At 43.1% G+C, this 14,889-nt stretch overlaps 1 protein-coding gene across 5 annotated transcripts in view; it reads right to left on the bottom strand.

Annotated features, from left to right (window-relative positions):
* The window catches only part of ARHGEF6 (Rac/Cdc42 guanine nucleotide exchange factor 6), a 102,304-nt gene that overhangs the window by 27,180 nt on the left and 60,235 nt on the right, over positions 1–14,889 (bottom strand). For all 5 annotated transcript variants that reach the window (XM_081793921.1, XM_081793922.1, XM_081793923.1 and 2 more), the window contains 2 exons: positions 13,379–13,474; positions 11,626–11,748 (listed from right to left, as the gene is read on the bottom strand). In XM_081793921.1, coding sequence (XP_081650047.1) covers positions 11,626–11,748; positions 13,379–13,474 — 219 coding nt within the window. The remainder of the gene's footprint in view (positions 1–11,625; positions 11,749–13,378; positions 13,475–14,889) is intronic.

Genomic DNA, 14,889 nt, shown 5'->3' with positions numbered 1-14,889 from the left:
AGCCACCCAGGCGCCCCAGAGGGATCTCTTTTTATTGGTATTAAAAAAAAATTGCCCTTTGGGCACCTGGGTGGCTCAGCTGGTTAAGCGTCCAGTTCTTGGTTTGGGCTCAGGTCATGATCTCACAGTTCGTGAGTTCAAGCCCAACGTTGGGCTCTCTGCTGTCAGCGCAGAGCCTGCTTTGGATCCTCTGCCCCCCTTTCTCTGCCCCTCCCTTGCTCGCACTCTCCCTCTCTCTCTCTCTCAAAAATAAACAAACATATAAAATTTAAAAAAAAAAGAAATTTGCCCTTTTACACACGGGATGTTTATGTATCCGCCACAAGAAAAATGTCTCTGAACCATTTTTTTTTCTTTATTGAAGATGGGTGGTAAAGTATGAGAGCGTTCCTGGAAATGACAGAAACAAATCCAGGACTGAGGTCCCCTCCGGTGAGGGAGGGAGAAGCAGGAAATACGAGGGAGCACACACACAGAACTCCAGCTGCAGCTATATTTTGTTTTATAAGCTGAATGGTGGCTACCTGGATGGGATTTATTTTATCTCTGGTTTTTGTGTGCTGGAAATATTACACACCTTTTTTCTAAAAAGGAACTAGCAGCTCGCAGCAGATGAATAAAGTCGAAATAAGGGGTGGTGACAACTACCTTGGTTTTGCTTTAAATTTGTTTATTTTGAGACAGACAGAGGTGGGAGGCAGAGAAAGCGGGGGGTGGGGGCGAGAGAATCCCAAACAGGCTCTGTGCAGTCAGCACAGAGCCCAATGTGGGACTCGATCCCATGAACCATGAGATCATGACCTGAGCCGAAATCAAGAGTCGGACGCTCGACGGACTGGGCCAGCCAGGGGGGGCCCGAAGCCAGAGACTTTGGTATACATTACTTCACTTAACCCACAAACCTGCAAGCTGGTGGAAACTATAAAAGCAACCATTTAAGGTCTCTAGAAACTGTCCTAATGGCATAATGATAAGTGAAAAAATATGTATTCGAGAAAACATTCTTATACTCACACAGAACGGGGAGAGTTCATGGCCTCTGAGCCAGGACCTGCTCCCCTCACCTCTCCTTCCTTCCCAGCTCAGCCTGACAGAGACCGTAGTGGCCAAGAAGACAGGTGTCCCTCTCCCCTTCGCTTCCAATCCAAGGACACCATATCTCACTAGCATATCTCATGTGCTTCAACGTTGAACTGAAAAAGCCAATTCCTGGCAAGGGTGGCTGAGAGGCCGGAGGCTTCCTTCTGTGCTCAGCACCCCCACAGACATAGGGAGGGGGCTCTACCCCAGGAGTGGCAGGCTGAAAATACCGGGGCCCCGCACCCTCACCCCCACTCACTGTTGGGCACAAGTTCTGTGCGGGGTGAGGCAAGCAGAGAAGGGCAGAGGCTAGTGCCCTGCCCAGACCACTGGCACAAAGGTTATGCCAGGGGAGGAGGGCAGCCTACAAGAACAGAGGGCTCTGGAGCTCTCCCCAAAGGAACTGGTTTTAGTTGAAAAAGAGCGTGGGGAGGGGAGCGGGGCTGGCTCCGTCGGTAGAGCATGAGACTCTTGATCTCTGGGTCATGAGTTTGAGCCCCACATTGGACACAGAGCCTACTTTAAAAAGAAGAAAGAAAGAAAGAAAGAAAGAAAGAAAGAAAGAAAGAAAGAAAGGAAAGAAAGAAAGGAAAGAAAGGAAAGAAAGAAAGAAAGAAAGAAAGAAAGAAAGAAAGAAAGAAAGGGAGAGAGGAGAAATCCAAGCCTAAAGGCTCTTGCAAAAACAATGAAGATTTTGGTGGTGAGCAAATGAGAGGGCGCTGGCAGCTTTTCTTAATTAAGAGCAAGAATGTAAACCATAGGCCACTGAGGTCACTAGACACAACCAAGGAAAGAGACAGCTAAGAACGGTCAGAACAAACTTCAAAGACTGGTCTCAAAAACAACCCCTGCGTGAACTTAATTGGATCAGATGACAGATCAATTTATGCCCCCAGGGAATTGTCAGAAACATTAGAGCAATCAGCTGGAAATCAGTGGATCTGGCACTAAATCAGCTGGATGTGGCATTAAATTGGGGTAAACAGCTTAACAGGAAAATCAGGGAGAGATGGCCAAAGAGAACCCCGCTAAAACCACTGTCATTTCGGGGTGACTGTGTGTGCATGACCAAGGCTGTGCCCTCTGAGGCGTGACCTCAGCGGATGCACGCTGTGGGCAAAACAGACCCCACTAAGACAGTCCAGTCAACTCACTAAACAAACAAATAAGCAAACAACAACAACAACAAAAACACCCCCCTCTAAGAGGGGAGAAGAGAATCCGTATCCAGAGTTGCTAAATCTAAAATTACATAAAGTGCCTAGTTTAAAAAAAAAAAAAAATATGTACGACACTGGGGCACCTGGGTGGCTCAGTTATTTCAGTGTCTGACTTCAGCTCAGGTCACGATCTCGTGGTTCGTGGGTTCAAGCCCCGCGCCGGGCTCTGTGGTGACAGCTCAGAGCCTGGAGCCTGCTTCGGATTCTGTCTCCCTCTCTCTCTGCCCCTCCCCTACTCGTGCTCTGTCTCTCAAAAAATGAATAAACGTTAACAAAAAAAATTTTTTTAATGTAACACACAAAGAAAAAGGAGTCTGTGACCCATACACAGGAGATAAAAAGAGACAACAGAAATTGTGAGAGTGACAAAATGTCAGATTTAACAAAGACTTCAAAGTAGCCATTATAAATGTGTTCTAAGAACAAAATGAAACCATGCTTAAATAATTAAAAGAAGCTATAATGACAATGTCTCATCAAACAGAGAGTATCAGTAAAGAGATAGAAATTATAAAAAAAGAACCAAATGGAAATTCAGGCTATAAAGTACAATCATTGTGGGCCGCCTGGGTGGCTCAGTCGGTTAAGCGTCCGACTTCAGCTCAGGTCACGATCTCTCAGTTTGTGAGTTCGAGCCCCACACTGGGCTCTGTGCCGACAGCTCAGAGCCTGGAGCCTGCTTCATATTCTGTGTCTCCCACTCTCTCTGTCCCTCCCCCACTTGCACTCTCTCTCTCTCAAAAAAAATAAATAAACATTAAAAAAAATTTTTTAAGTACAATAACTGAAATTTAAAAATTCACTAGAGGTGCTCAGTGGTAGATCTGAACTGGCAGAAGAAATCAGTGACTTTAATGATAGATTGGTAGAGAATGCAATCTGAGAAAACACAAGGGGGTTAAAAGAATAAAGAAAATTGAGGGGCGCCTGGGTGGCTCAATCGGTTGTGTCCGACTTCGGCTCAGGTCAGGATCTCGTGGTCTGTGAGTTCGAGCCCTGCGTCGGGCTCTGTGCTGACAGCTCAGAGCCTGGAGCCTACTTCACATTCTGTGTCTCCGTCTCTCTCTCTGCCCCTCCCCCGCTTGTGCCTGGGTGTGTGCATGTGTGTGCGTGTGCGCTCTCTCCCTCTCTCTCTCCCTCTCTCTCAAAAATAAATACACATTTTTTTCTAAAAAATTAAAATGAAGGGCACCTGGATGGCTCAGTCAGTTAAGCCTCTGACTTTGGCTCAGGTCACGATTTCGTAGTTCGTGAGTTCAAGCCCCACATCTGGCTCTGTGGTGACAGCTCAGAACCTGGAACCTGCTTCGGATTCTGTGTCTCCCTCTCTCTCTGCCTCTCCCCTGCTCTCTTTCTCAAAAATAAATAAACATTTAAAAGAAAAAAAGAAAAATGAACAAGCCTCAGAGAAATGTGGGACATCTTTAAGCACAACAACACGTGCATCATGAGAGTCCCAAAAGAGAGAATGAAGCAGAAAAATATTTGAAGAAATAATGACTGAAAACTTTCCCAAACTTGAGGAAAATGTTAATCTACACATCCAAGAAATTCAATGAATTCCAAGTAGAAAAAATGCAAAGAGTTCCATATATAAATTATCGTAAAAATGCTGAGAGACAAAAGCAAAGAGAAAATCTTAAAAACAGAAAGAGAAAAACAATTCATGGTGCGCTAGGGAACCTGAATAAGATTAACTGCTAATTTCTCATCAGAATTAATAAGGGCGGGGCGCCTGGGTGGCTCAGTCAGTTAAGCGTCCGACTTCGGCTCAGGTCATGATCTCGCGGTCCGTGGGTTTGAGCCCCGCGTCAGGCTCTGTGCTGACAGCTCAGAGCCTGGAGCCTGTTTCAGATTCTGTGTCTCCCTCTCTCTCTGACCCTCCCCTGCTCATGCTCTGTCTCTCTCTGTCCCAAAAATAAATAAACGTTAAAAAAAATTAAAAAAAAAAAGAATTAATAAGGGCAAGGAGGCAGTGAAATGATATACTCAAAGTAAAGAAACAAAACTGCCCACCAAGAATTCTATATCCATCCAAACTATCTTTCAAAAATTTAGGTGGAAAAGGGGCACCTGGGTGGCTCAGTTGTTTAAGCATCTGGCTCTTGATTTCGGCCCAGGTCGTGATCTCTCAGTTTGTGGGTTCGAGCCCCACATAGAGCCCTGAGTCAGACTCCATGCTGACAGCACAGTGCCTGCTCAGGATTCTCTCTCTCTCTCTCTCTCTCCCTCTCAAAATAAATAAATAAACTTAAAACAAAATTTAGGTGGAATGAAAATATCCCCCAATAAACAAAAACTGTAAGAACTCTTTGCTGGAAGACCCACCTTACAAGAAATACTAAAGTTACGTGATAAAATCAAGTAAATCCAGATGTAAACTCAAATCTACCTGTAAGAAGAAGAGAGATGTAAACCGACCTATCATAAAAGACAGTAAAAATACATATGTCTCCTTCTTCTCTTAACTAATGTAAAAACAATTGCATAAAGCCTGTAACATATAGAAATGTAATGTATTTTACAACCACAGCACAGTAACTCAAATCCACAGGAAGAAATAAACACATAGTAAACGAGAATGTTAATGTAACTGATGCTATAAATACATCCTTGCCCTCTTTTCTTCTCTCGTTTTCATTATTACACATAAAATAATACTTATAGCAATATACTATTGGGCTTGTAACTTACAGATGTAATATGTATAACAATTGTAGCCCAAAAAGGGAAGAGGAAACAGAGTTATACCAGGAATCACATTCGGATATCTCACTAGAATTAACTTAGTGTGACTTATAAAGGAGATTCCGATAAGATATATATGGAAAGCATCAGAGCAACTACCAAAGAAAGAATTCAAAACAAAACAAAACAAAACAAATCACTGAAGGACTTCTGGTTTCAGCTCTGACATGTAGAGTTCGGAAGGCATCATTACTATTCTCCCAAGTAAAAAACTAATTGAAAAATCAATGACTTTTCTTAGATCTACTAGGAATTGGGATCACAGGGAAACCACCACCCCCAAATCTGGAAAGACAGGTAAATACAGAGACTTAAAACAGAGATATGTTTCCCTGAAGGACAAACCACTGGCTCCAGTAACTGGCAGAAACATTCAAATGCTAATTTTAAGAGTCTGTTGGGGCCCGGAGCCTGCTTTGGATTCTGTGTCCTCCCCCAACCCCAGCACTCTCTCTGCCTCTCCCCTGCCCATGCTCTGTCTCGCTCTGTGTCTCAAAAATAAATATTAAAAAAAATTTTTTTTAAAGAGTCTAAGTGTGGACTACCTGGACAGTTAAAAAACCCCCAGCAACTCAGTCTCAGGATCCAAATATTTTTGTGGGTTTTGCATCCAAGAGCCCAAGCAAGTTCTCACGGTAAAGATCCGGAGAAAATCCTCTCGTGTGCTGTTCTTTACACTTAAAAGTTTGTTAAGAGGACAGATCTCATGCTACATGTTTTTTATTATTTTTTTTTTTTTTGGTCACCATAAAAATAAAAGAGAAAAAAATTAAGTAGAGGAGAAATAAAACTGCCCCAGGCACACAAAAACTGAGGGCAATTATCGCCAATAGACCACCTTTGGAAAAATTGTTAAAACAAGTTCTTCCGAGAGAAGGAAACTTGGATCTACATCCAAAAGGAAGAGTGTTGGGTTGCCTGGGTGGCTCAGTTGGTTAAGCGTCCAACTCTTGATTTTGGCTCAGGTCATGATCTCACAGATTGTGGGATCGAGTCCCACATCGGGCTCTGTGCTGACAATGTGGAGCCTACTTGGGATTCTCCCCGCTCTGTTCCTGCTCTCCCCTGGCTTGTGGGAACACTCTCTTTATCTCTCAAAATAAATAAATTTTAAAAAAGGAAGAGTGTTAGAGAATAATAAATGCAGGTAAAAGAAAACCTTTTCTTCTTCTGATTCTTCGTGGATCTAATAGATAACTTTTAAAAGTAATAATAGTGACAATATATTAGGTGGTTTTACCTTATGGAAAAATAAAATGAATGAGCACAATGTTATAAGAGATGAGGGAGAATTGAGAATACTCTTTTATAAAGTACCCACACTACCTATGAAATGGTAAAGTGTTATGTGAAAGTGCTGTTAGATTAGTTATAAATGGATATTATAAACTCTAAAGCACTAAAGTTTTTTTAGAAGTATAATATGCTAGGAGAGAAGATAAACTGAAATCATATAAAACATTTAACTAAAATCAGAGAAGTCAGTAAAAGCGGGGAGGGGGGGCGGATAGTAAAGAAACAAAGAGCAAGTGCAATGAATAGAAAAGTTATAAACATGGTAAACATGAATCTGACTATATCAATAAGCACTTTAAATGTAAATGGTCTAAATACACCAATTAAAAGACAGAGACTGTCAGGGTGGGTTAAACAACAAGACTCAACTGCATATTGTCTACAAGACACAGACAGAATACAAGGAAAAGGATGCAAGAGATATATCATATTAACGGTAATCAAAAAAATAGCTGGCTTCAGGGCACCTGGGTGGCTCAGTCAGTTGAGCATCCGACTTCGGCTCAGGTCATGATCTCTGGGTTTCTGAGTTCGAGCCCCACGTCGGGCTCTGTGCTGACAACTCGGAGCCTGGAGCCTGCTTCCGATTCTGTGTCTCCTCCTCTCTGTCCCTCCCTTGCTCATGCTCTGTCTCTCAATAATAAATAAATGTTAAAAATTTTTTTAAAAAATGCTGGATTAGCTATATTAATTTCAGAAAAAGCTGATATCAGAATAAGGAAAATTATCAGGGATAAAGAGGAAGCATTACATAGAAATAAAAGTCAGGGATAAAGAGGAAGCATTACATAGAAATAAAAGGGCCAATCCCCAACAAGACAAAATAATCCTTAACATGAATACACCTAAGAAGGAAACATCAAAATACACAAGGCAAACACTGATAGAACGGACAGAGAAATAGATAAATCCACTATTATGGTTAGAAGCCTCAACATCTCTCTATCAATAAACAGATCCAGCAGATAGAAAATTAGTAAGGATATAGTTGAATTGAACAGCACCATCAATGTAGTGATCTAGTTGACATTTATAGAATACTTCATCTAATCACAGCAAAATATAAATTCTTCTCAAGCTCACATGGAACATTCACCAAGATAGACCCAATTCTGAGACATAAAACACAGTATAACAAATTTATAAGAATAGAAATCAACAAAAGGTGCTGGGACATTAGACATCCACACACAAAAGAATGAAGTTGGACCCCTACCTCATACCACATGAAAAATTAACTCAAAAATAGGGGCGCCTGGGTGGCGCAGTCGGTCAAGCGTCCGACTTCAGCCAGGTCACGATCTCGTGGTCCGTGAGTTGGAGCCCCGCGTCGGGCTCTGGGCTGATGGCTCGAAGCCTGGAGCCTGTTTCCGATTCTGTGTCTCCCTCTCTCTCTGCCCCTCCCCCGTTCATGCTCTGTCTCTCTCTGTCCCAAAAATAAATAAAAAACGTTGAAAAAAAAATTAAAAAAAAAAAAAATAGATTAAACAGGGGCACATAGGTAGCTGAGTCGGTTAAGCATCTGACTCTTGGTTTCAGCTGAGGTCATGACTTCAAGGTTCATGAGTTCAATCCCCACATCGGGCTCTGCGCTGACAGCTGTGGAGCCTGCTTGGGATTCTCTGTCTCTCTTTCTCTCTCGGCCCCTCCCCTGCTCACTCTCTCTTTCTCAAAATAAATAAATAAACATCTTTTAAAAATAGATTGAAGAGCTAAAGGTAAGAGATAACACTATAAAATTCTTAATCAGGCATAAATCCTCATGACTTGGATTAGGCAATAGTTTTTTTAGATAGAACACCAAAAGTGCAAGCAACAGAAGGCAAATTCGAAATTAAAACTTTTGTGATTCAAAAGACACCATCAAAAAACAAACAAAAAAGGACCCCATCAAGAAAGTGAATAGAAAATCCACAAAGTGGGAGAGAATTTCTGCAAATCATATATCTAACAAGAGGATATAAAGAAGAATATATAAAGTGTTGCAAGTCAACAATGAAAAGAGGAATAACCCAACTGAAAAATGGGCAAAGGATTTAAAAAAAAAATTTTTTTTTAATGTTTATTTATTTTTAAGAGAGAGAGACAGAGTGCAAGCAGGGGAGGGGCAGAGAGAGAGGGAGAAAAGGAGGCTCCAGGCTCCGAGCTGTCAGCGCAGAGCCCAATGCGGGGCTTGAACTCACGAACCGTGAGATCATGACCTGAGCCGAAGTCGGAAGCTTAACCGACTGAGCCACCTAGGCGCCCCCAAAATAGGCAAAGGATGGAGGTACCTGGGTGGCTCAGTCGGTTAAGCGTCCGACTTCATCTCAGGTCATGATCTCAGCGTTCATGAGTTTGAGACCCGCATCGGGCTCTCTGCTGTCAGCACGGAACCCACTTCAGATCCTCTGTCTTCCTCTCTCTCTGCCCCTCCCCCACTCACTTGCGCTTTCTCTCTCTCTCTCTCTCAAAAATAAGTAAACATTAAAAACGAATAAAATAGGCAAAGATCTGAATAGACATTTCCCCCAAAGAAGCTATACAAATGGCCAAAAAGCCCATGAAAGATATTTAACAGCATCCTTCATCAGGGAAATGCAAAGCAAATCACAATGAGATGTTACTTCACACCCGTCAGGATGGCTACAATCACAAACGCTGATGATAAAAAATGGCGGGAATGAATATAAATTGGTGCAGCCACCTTGGAAACCAGTCAGACAGCTCCTCTAAAGGTGAAACATAAGTTTTCATATGACCTAGCGATTTCACGCCTGGGTGTCCACCCCAGAGAAATGAAAACATATGTCCACACAAAGACTTGTAGCTAATGTTCATAGAGGCATTATTCACAATCCATATGTCCACCACCTTGAATGGAAGAACAGTATGCTGTATATTGCATATAGTATATTGTATATTGTATGCTGTATATTGTGTATCTAAACAATGGAATTTTTTTTTTTTTTTTTTTTTGGTGATTTAAAAAACAAGGTACTTAGGGGCACCTGGGTGGCTCACTCGGTTGAGTGCCTGACTCTCGATTTTGGCTCAGGTCATGATCTCACGGATCCTGAGATCGAGCCCCGGGTCATTGGGCTCCAACAGGGTGGAGGCGACTTGGGATTCTCTCTCTCCCTCTCTCTCTCTGCACCCCCCACTTGCATGCTCTCTCTCTCTCTCTCTCTCTCTCTCTCTCTCAAAAATAAATAAACTTAAAAAATTAAAAATTAACAAATAAAGACCAAGGTGCTAACAAGTGCTACAACATGGATGAACCTGGAAAACATTACGAGAAGGGAAACAAGCCAGACCCAAACGGCCCTGTGCTGTGTGATTCCACTTAAATGAAATGTCCAGAGTGCCAGCGAGTGCCTGGCGATTAGGATGGGTTTGTTTCGGGAGTGATAAAAATGGTCTCCAATTGATTGTGGGGATGGTTGCACAACTCTGAATATGCTAAGAATAATTTAACTGTATGTGAATTCGAACCCAGTAAGCCTGGTGTATAAAAAAGGAAGTGGTAATGTTTTATTTCTTAAGCTGGGTGGTGTGTACCATGGGTGTTCACTTTATTGCAATTCCTTAAATTTGCATTTAAGTTATTCTTTGTAGGTAAAATATATATCTTAACAAACATATCTGTTTAGAAGTCTGGCAGACCTGGGTTCTAATTCTGGCTCAACCGCTTAACGGCTATGGGTTCTCGGGCAGATTCCTTGACCTTCCAACGTCTTATCTGTAAAGCAGAGACGGTAATAATAGTAATTCCCTCATAGGCTCTTACATCATGTGCCTGGCACACTATCAGTGCTATTATTAGCTAATATTAGCTCTAAGGAGTTGAGCCACTTGCCTAAATAACTCAGATTCACGGCTCCGCTTTCTTTAAACGTCAACTTCCGGGTTTGCTATTCTACAAGAATTCACGACGTTGGTCAGGAAATAAAAACTGACCTTCGAGTAGGACCCACTGAATTCTACCTTAAAAATGTCCTTACTTAACGGCTCTATGAAGTCAATAACGCTTCTAACAGAGCAGGACAAAACCCAAAATTCCGCCACCTCCGAGGGTTGGTGTTGACTAGTGTTCCAGTCTGGCTCCGGGAGTTCAAGTCTGAGCCAGATTGAGAGAAGAATATTCCTTTTGGCCATGAGCAGTCTCTACAACTCCTATCCATTCTGAATCTAGTCTCCAGGTTAAGTCCTGAGAGACTCTGTGTGTTGTACTTGCTACTGTCCCCACCACGTCAGATTTCTAGCACATGATTTCAAAGTTCAAACGGCATCTTTAAACCTATCGTACAGGGGCACCTGAGTGGCTCACTTGGTCAAGCACCTGACTCTTGATCTCGGCTCAGGTCATGATCTCATGGTTCATGGGATCGAGCCCCATGCTGGGTTCTGTGCTGACAGCGCGGAGCCTGCTTGGGATTCTTCCTCTCCCTCTCTTTCTGCCCCTCCCCTCCTCGCTCGTGCGCGCGCGCTCTCTCTCTCTCTCTCTCCCAAAATAAATAAATAAACTTACAAAAAAGAAACCCACCATACAGCGTGCTGGCCCAGATGAATGCATCAGTAAATGTGTCAGGGACAGGGAGCCCCAGGGTCAGGAGGGGTAGGAGAGAGAAGCATTTATCAAGGTCCCTTGCGAGGCCTCTGAAAGGAGATACTATTCTGTTATTCCCCATGAATCTGAAACAATTTCTAATCCTGTACAATTATTATCACAGCCCAATTGCATAAAGTACCTGCCAGGTAGTTCCCACCGCTCGTGCCCTTCCGCCCTCCATGTTAGTAAATATCTGCCTTCCAGTCACAGCGCTGCTTGAGACGTCCCCCGCCAGACAAAGGGAAAGTGAAAACGAGATGACCCCTGGCACTTGAGCTGTTTGGCAGCAACTCAGAAAAACCATTCATGGGGGCACCGGAAGACTACACCAAAGGATCCAAATGGAGTTTTGCTTCAGGAAGGCCTTCCCTGAGCCTCCCCTCCCCCCACACTAAGCTGATACCATGTTGCACAGTCTCACACCATCCTTTTCATTACCCTTTTGTCCTACAACATGTTTATGGTGTTTGATTTCACGTCTGCATTGCTCTCAAGAGTCTATGCTCTGAGGGGAGGGACTTCCTCTTCCTTGCTTACTGCTGTATCCCCGCCAGCCAGGACAGGACCTTGTACATAGCAGCTGCTCAGTCATCAAAAGTTCAGCTGGCGACCTTGGACTTCCAAATGAAGCAGTCCCAGGAAAGGATCTCACTGTAAAGCAGCCTATTTGGGGAAATGGTAACAGTTTACCTGTGCTGTGTGAGTACATTGACAGCTGAGGGGTGATTTGCGCAGTAAGCCAGATACATAGATTTAAAATGAGGCATGAGGTTCAGTAGACAGCCTCCTACTTTGTGTTGGTTTTCTGGGAACCTGTAAGTAAAACAGATGAAACACAGAACGTAAAATAATAAACGCAATAAAGGAAGATGGCTCCAACCAAACCTGGCAACGTGTAAACCTTTGGAATTCTTTTGCCAAAATTAAAAGAGAAACTATATTATAATCACTTCCTCCATGAAATGTAAGCTCTTGACCACCAAACACAGCACCAATGCATAAGGTCAGGTACTTACCTGGAATTACGAAGTAGGGTATTTTGGGTTTTTTTTTTTTTAAGATATTTATTCAAGGGCGCCTGGCTGGCTCAGTCGTTAAGCATCTGACTTGGCTCAGGTCGTGACCTCATGGTTCGTGAGTTCGAGGACCACATCGGGTGAGCTCGAGCTCTGCTTCGGGTGAGGCTGCCTCTCTATCTCTGCCTCTCCTGGGATTCTCTCCTTCTCTGCCTCTCGCTCACTTGTGCCTCTCTCTCTTTCTCAAAAAAGGTATTTATTCAAATTATAATATTCAAGTTTTTGGCCAGGCACACACAAAAATACTGTCGGCTAATTTATATGAAGTTCAAGTACAGACACAACTAATCAACTCCAAAAACGACATATCACAAAAGAGTATTATGTAGTCTTAGTGACCTGGTGGTCCCTAGGCAGGATGGCCTCAAGATTTTTTTAATTAATTTTTTTTAAGTTACAAGCCACCTGTTTTTATTTGTAGAAAAATCAGAAAAGTGCAAGAAAGAAAAAATATTACCCAGAACCCCACCATTCGGGGATTATAATAATTTTGGCATTTTCCTTGGACTTCCTCCTACCTCTTTCTCTATAAAATGGAAAATGAAGATTACAAATCTAGTTTGTGATCTGCTCTTCTCACCTGGTGACTTCTCTTCCCTCATCAACAAGCTGGATCCCTATGCACATTGAGGATGGCTCCACAGGTCTCTTTGGTGTGGGCTCTTACCATCTTCCTTCCTGGATGACCACCCGTGTCCCAGAAAGCTCAAGAAACAGGCAATCCCTCCAGTTTCGCTATAGACCATGAAAGTTGCCAACTTCTCCAACATACGCTGCTTGGAAAATGAATCTTGCTACAGAAATATACTGCCTGATGATCTTTACAGCCCATTCCATAGTTGAACACTTCAACCATCGAGCTAGCCATCAAATATGTATTGTGGTTCACATAAAGATATACTTTCCTTTCCCCACTTCTTCAAGTTGCAACTGTTAATATAACAGATAAGATCCTGGGTGTGATTTAAAGAGAAGCAGCAGCTTGTGCAACCAAATGAGTCATCTGACTAATTTTCCATTCGCAATGTACAAAAGAAAATATCTAATCAATGTCAAAGGCATCATCCGCGGTCGATCGAGACCGTATTTGGCTCTTACACTGCCCAGGAGCAGTAAAAGCAATACAATTTTTCAGTAAAGTCAGGAATAATTTACTGCACGTAGAGCCCTGATATATACAACTAATGGTTTGGCCCTGTGAATGCCACCACCTAGCGTATTTTCTCTGTACTGGGACCGTTTATCAGAGTTGTAACAAATGAGTAAACATAAAATGCCCTTAATCTAAGACAACAGTTAAAAGGAAAACAAAACACGCCAAGGAAGTGATGTTGCTGGCTATCTTGATGGCAATATGTGACACTCACTTTGAACATTCTTCCAAGGCTTGGCAGAGCGTCTGTTGAAATGAGCATACTTCCTCAAAGTTCCCCAATAAAGATGTAAACTCCACAGTACTCAGACTGGAAAAAAAAAAACATACATAGTTTCAGTGGCTAGAATTTAAGGATGATTCTAGTTATCTATCTCTGGTCTAGTGAGCTGATGATTTGCTAATAACTGGCAAAGGGGACAAGGGAAGCAACCCCTAGATTTTAACTTTCGCTTTTTAATTTACACCAAGTCCGTGTTCTTAAACAACTTGTAAAAGCATCTTTACTCGGGGTGCCTGGGTGGCTCAGGTGGTTAAGCGTTGGACTCTTGGTTTCGGCCCAGGTCATGATCCCGCGGTTTCGTGAGTTCAAGCCCGGCGTCGGGCTCTGCACTGGCAGCATGGAGCCTGCTTGGGATTCTCTCTCTCCCTCTCTTTCTGTGCCCCGCCCCCCGACGCTGTCTCTGTCTCTCTCAAAATAAGTAAATAAACTTAAAAAAAATAAAAGTGAAAGTGTCTTTCCTTGATTTTCTTTTCCTGCAGTAAGAATAATGATCGTCAAGCAAACAAGGGTTTATCAAAGCCATTTAGGCATTTTACAGTGCAACGAGTGAACGAATTACAACTGCATACTATCTAAATATCTTAATAGGCAAAATGCATCACAACGGGGGATAAACGTAAAGCATTTTGAGTCTTCTAGAGCCGCTGGGAGAGCAATCGAAGGATAGTATATATGCTCGCAGAATGCACAGGGGAAAAATCACAAAACCCAGTTTCTCCCAATTTGCAATGCTCATAAATCAACGAAAGGAAATGTTTAGGAGAGGAGGTCCAGGAGAAGAAACTAGTACTGATTTGTCTGTGGAGTGGAACGGAGCAGATAAAGGCAAACGGAACAGTTTTATCCAGAGCTTCCGAACCGTGACTTCTGTCCATTCCTCCCCTACCAGACAGTACGTGGTAACAAGAAGCGCCAACCACACTCACTCGGCACTTAACACGGAGGCGGGCGTTTCACACATAACGCATCGTAACCTGCCCACAATTTTATGAGGTAGGGACCGTTGCCTCCGTTTTTAATTAATTTTTTAAGTGTGTTTTTTTAATTCATTTCTGAGACAGAGAGAGACAGAGCATGAGCAGGGGAGGGGCAGAGACAGAGGGAGACCCAGAATCCGAAGCAGGCTCCAGGCTCGGAGCTGTCAGCCCAGAGCCCGAGGTGGGGCTCGAACTCACGGACTGTGAGATCATGACCTGAGCCGAAGCCGGACGCTTCACCGACTGAGCCGCCCAGGCGCCCCTGTTGCTTCCGTTTTACAGGTCAGGAAACCCAGGCACAGAGAGGTCCAGCAAATCGCCCGGAGTCACAAAGCCAGTGAAGGGTGACGCCAGAATGCCAATCAAAACGTTCTAGCTCCAGAGTCCATGCTCTTAGACCGTTTGGGGGAGGAGGCTTTTCTGAAGACTTAAAGGCCTTTCTTCTTCATGTATTAATACCAGGGG

Source organism: Panthera onca, chromosome X (assembly GCF_046562875.1).
Source record: "Panthera onca isolate mPanOnc1 chromosome X, mPanOnc1 haplotype 2, whole genome shotgun sequence".
NCBI classification, from domain to species: domain Eukaryota; kingdom Metazoa; phylum Chordata; class Mammalia; order Carnivora; family Felidae; genus Panthera; species Panthera onca.
This window is presented reverse-complemented; position numbering and strand designations above follow the sequence as displayed.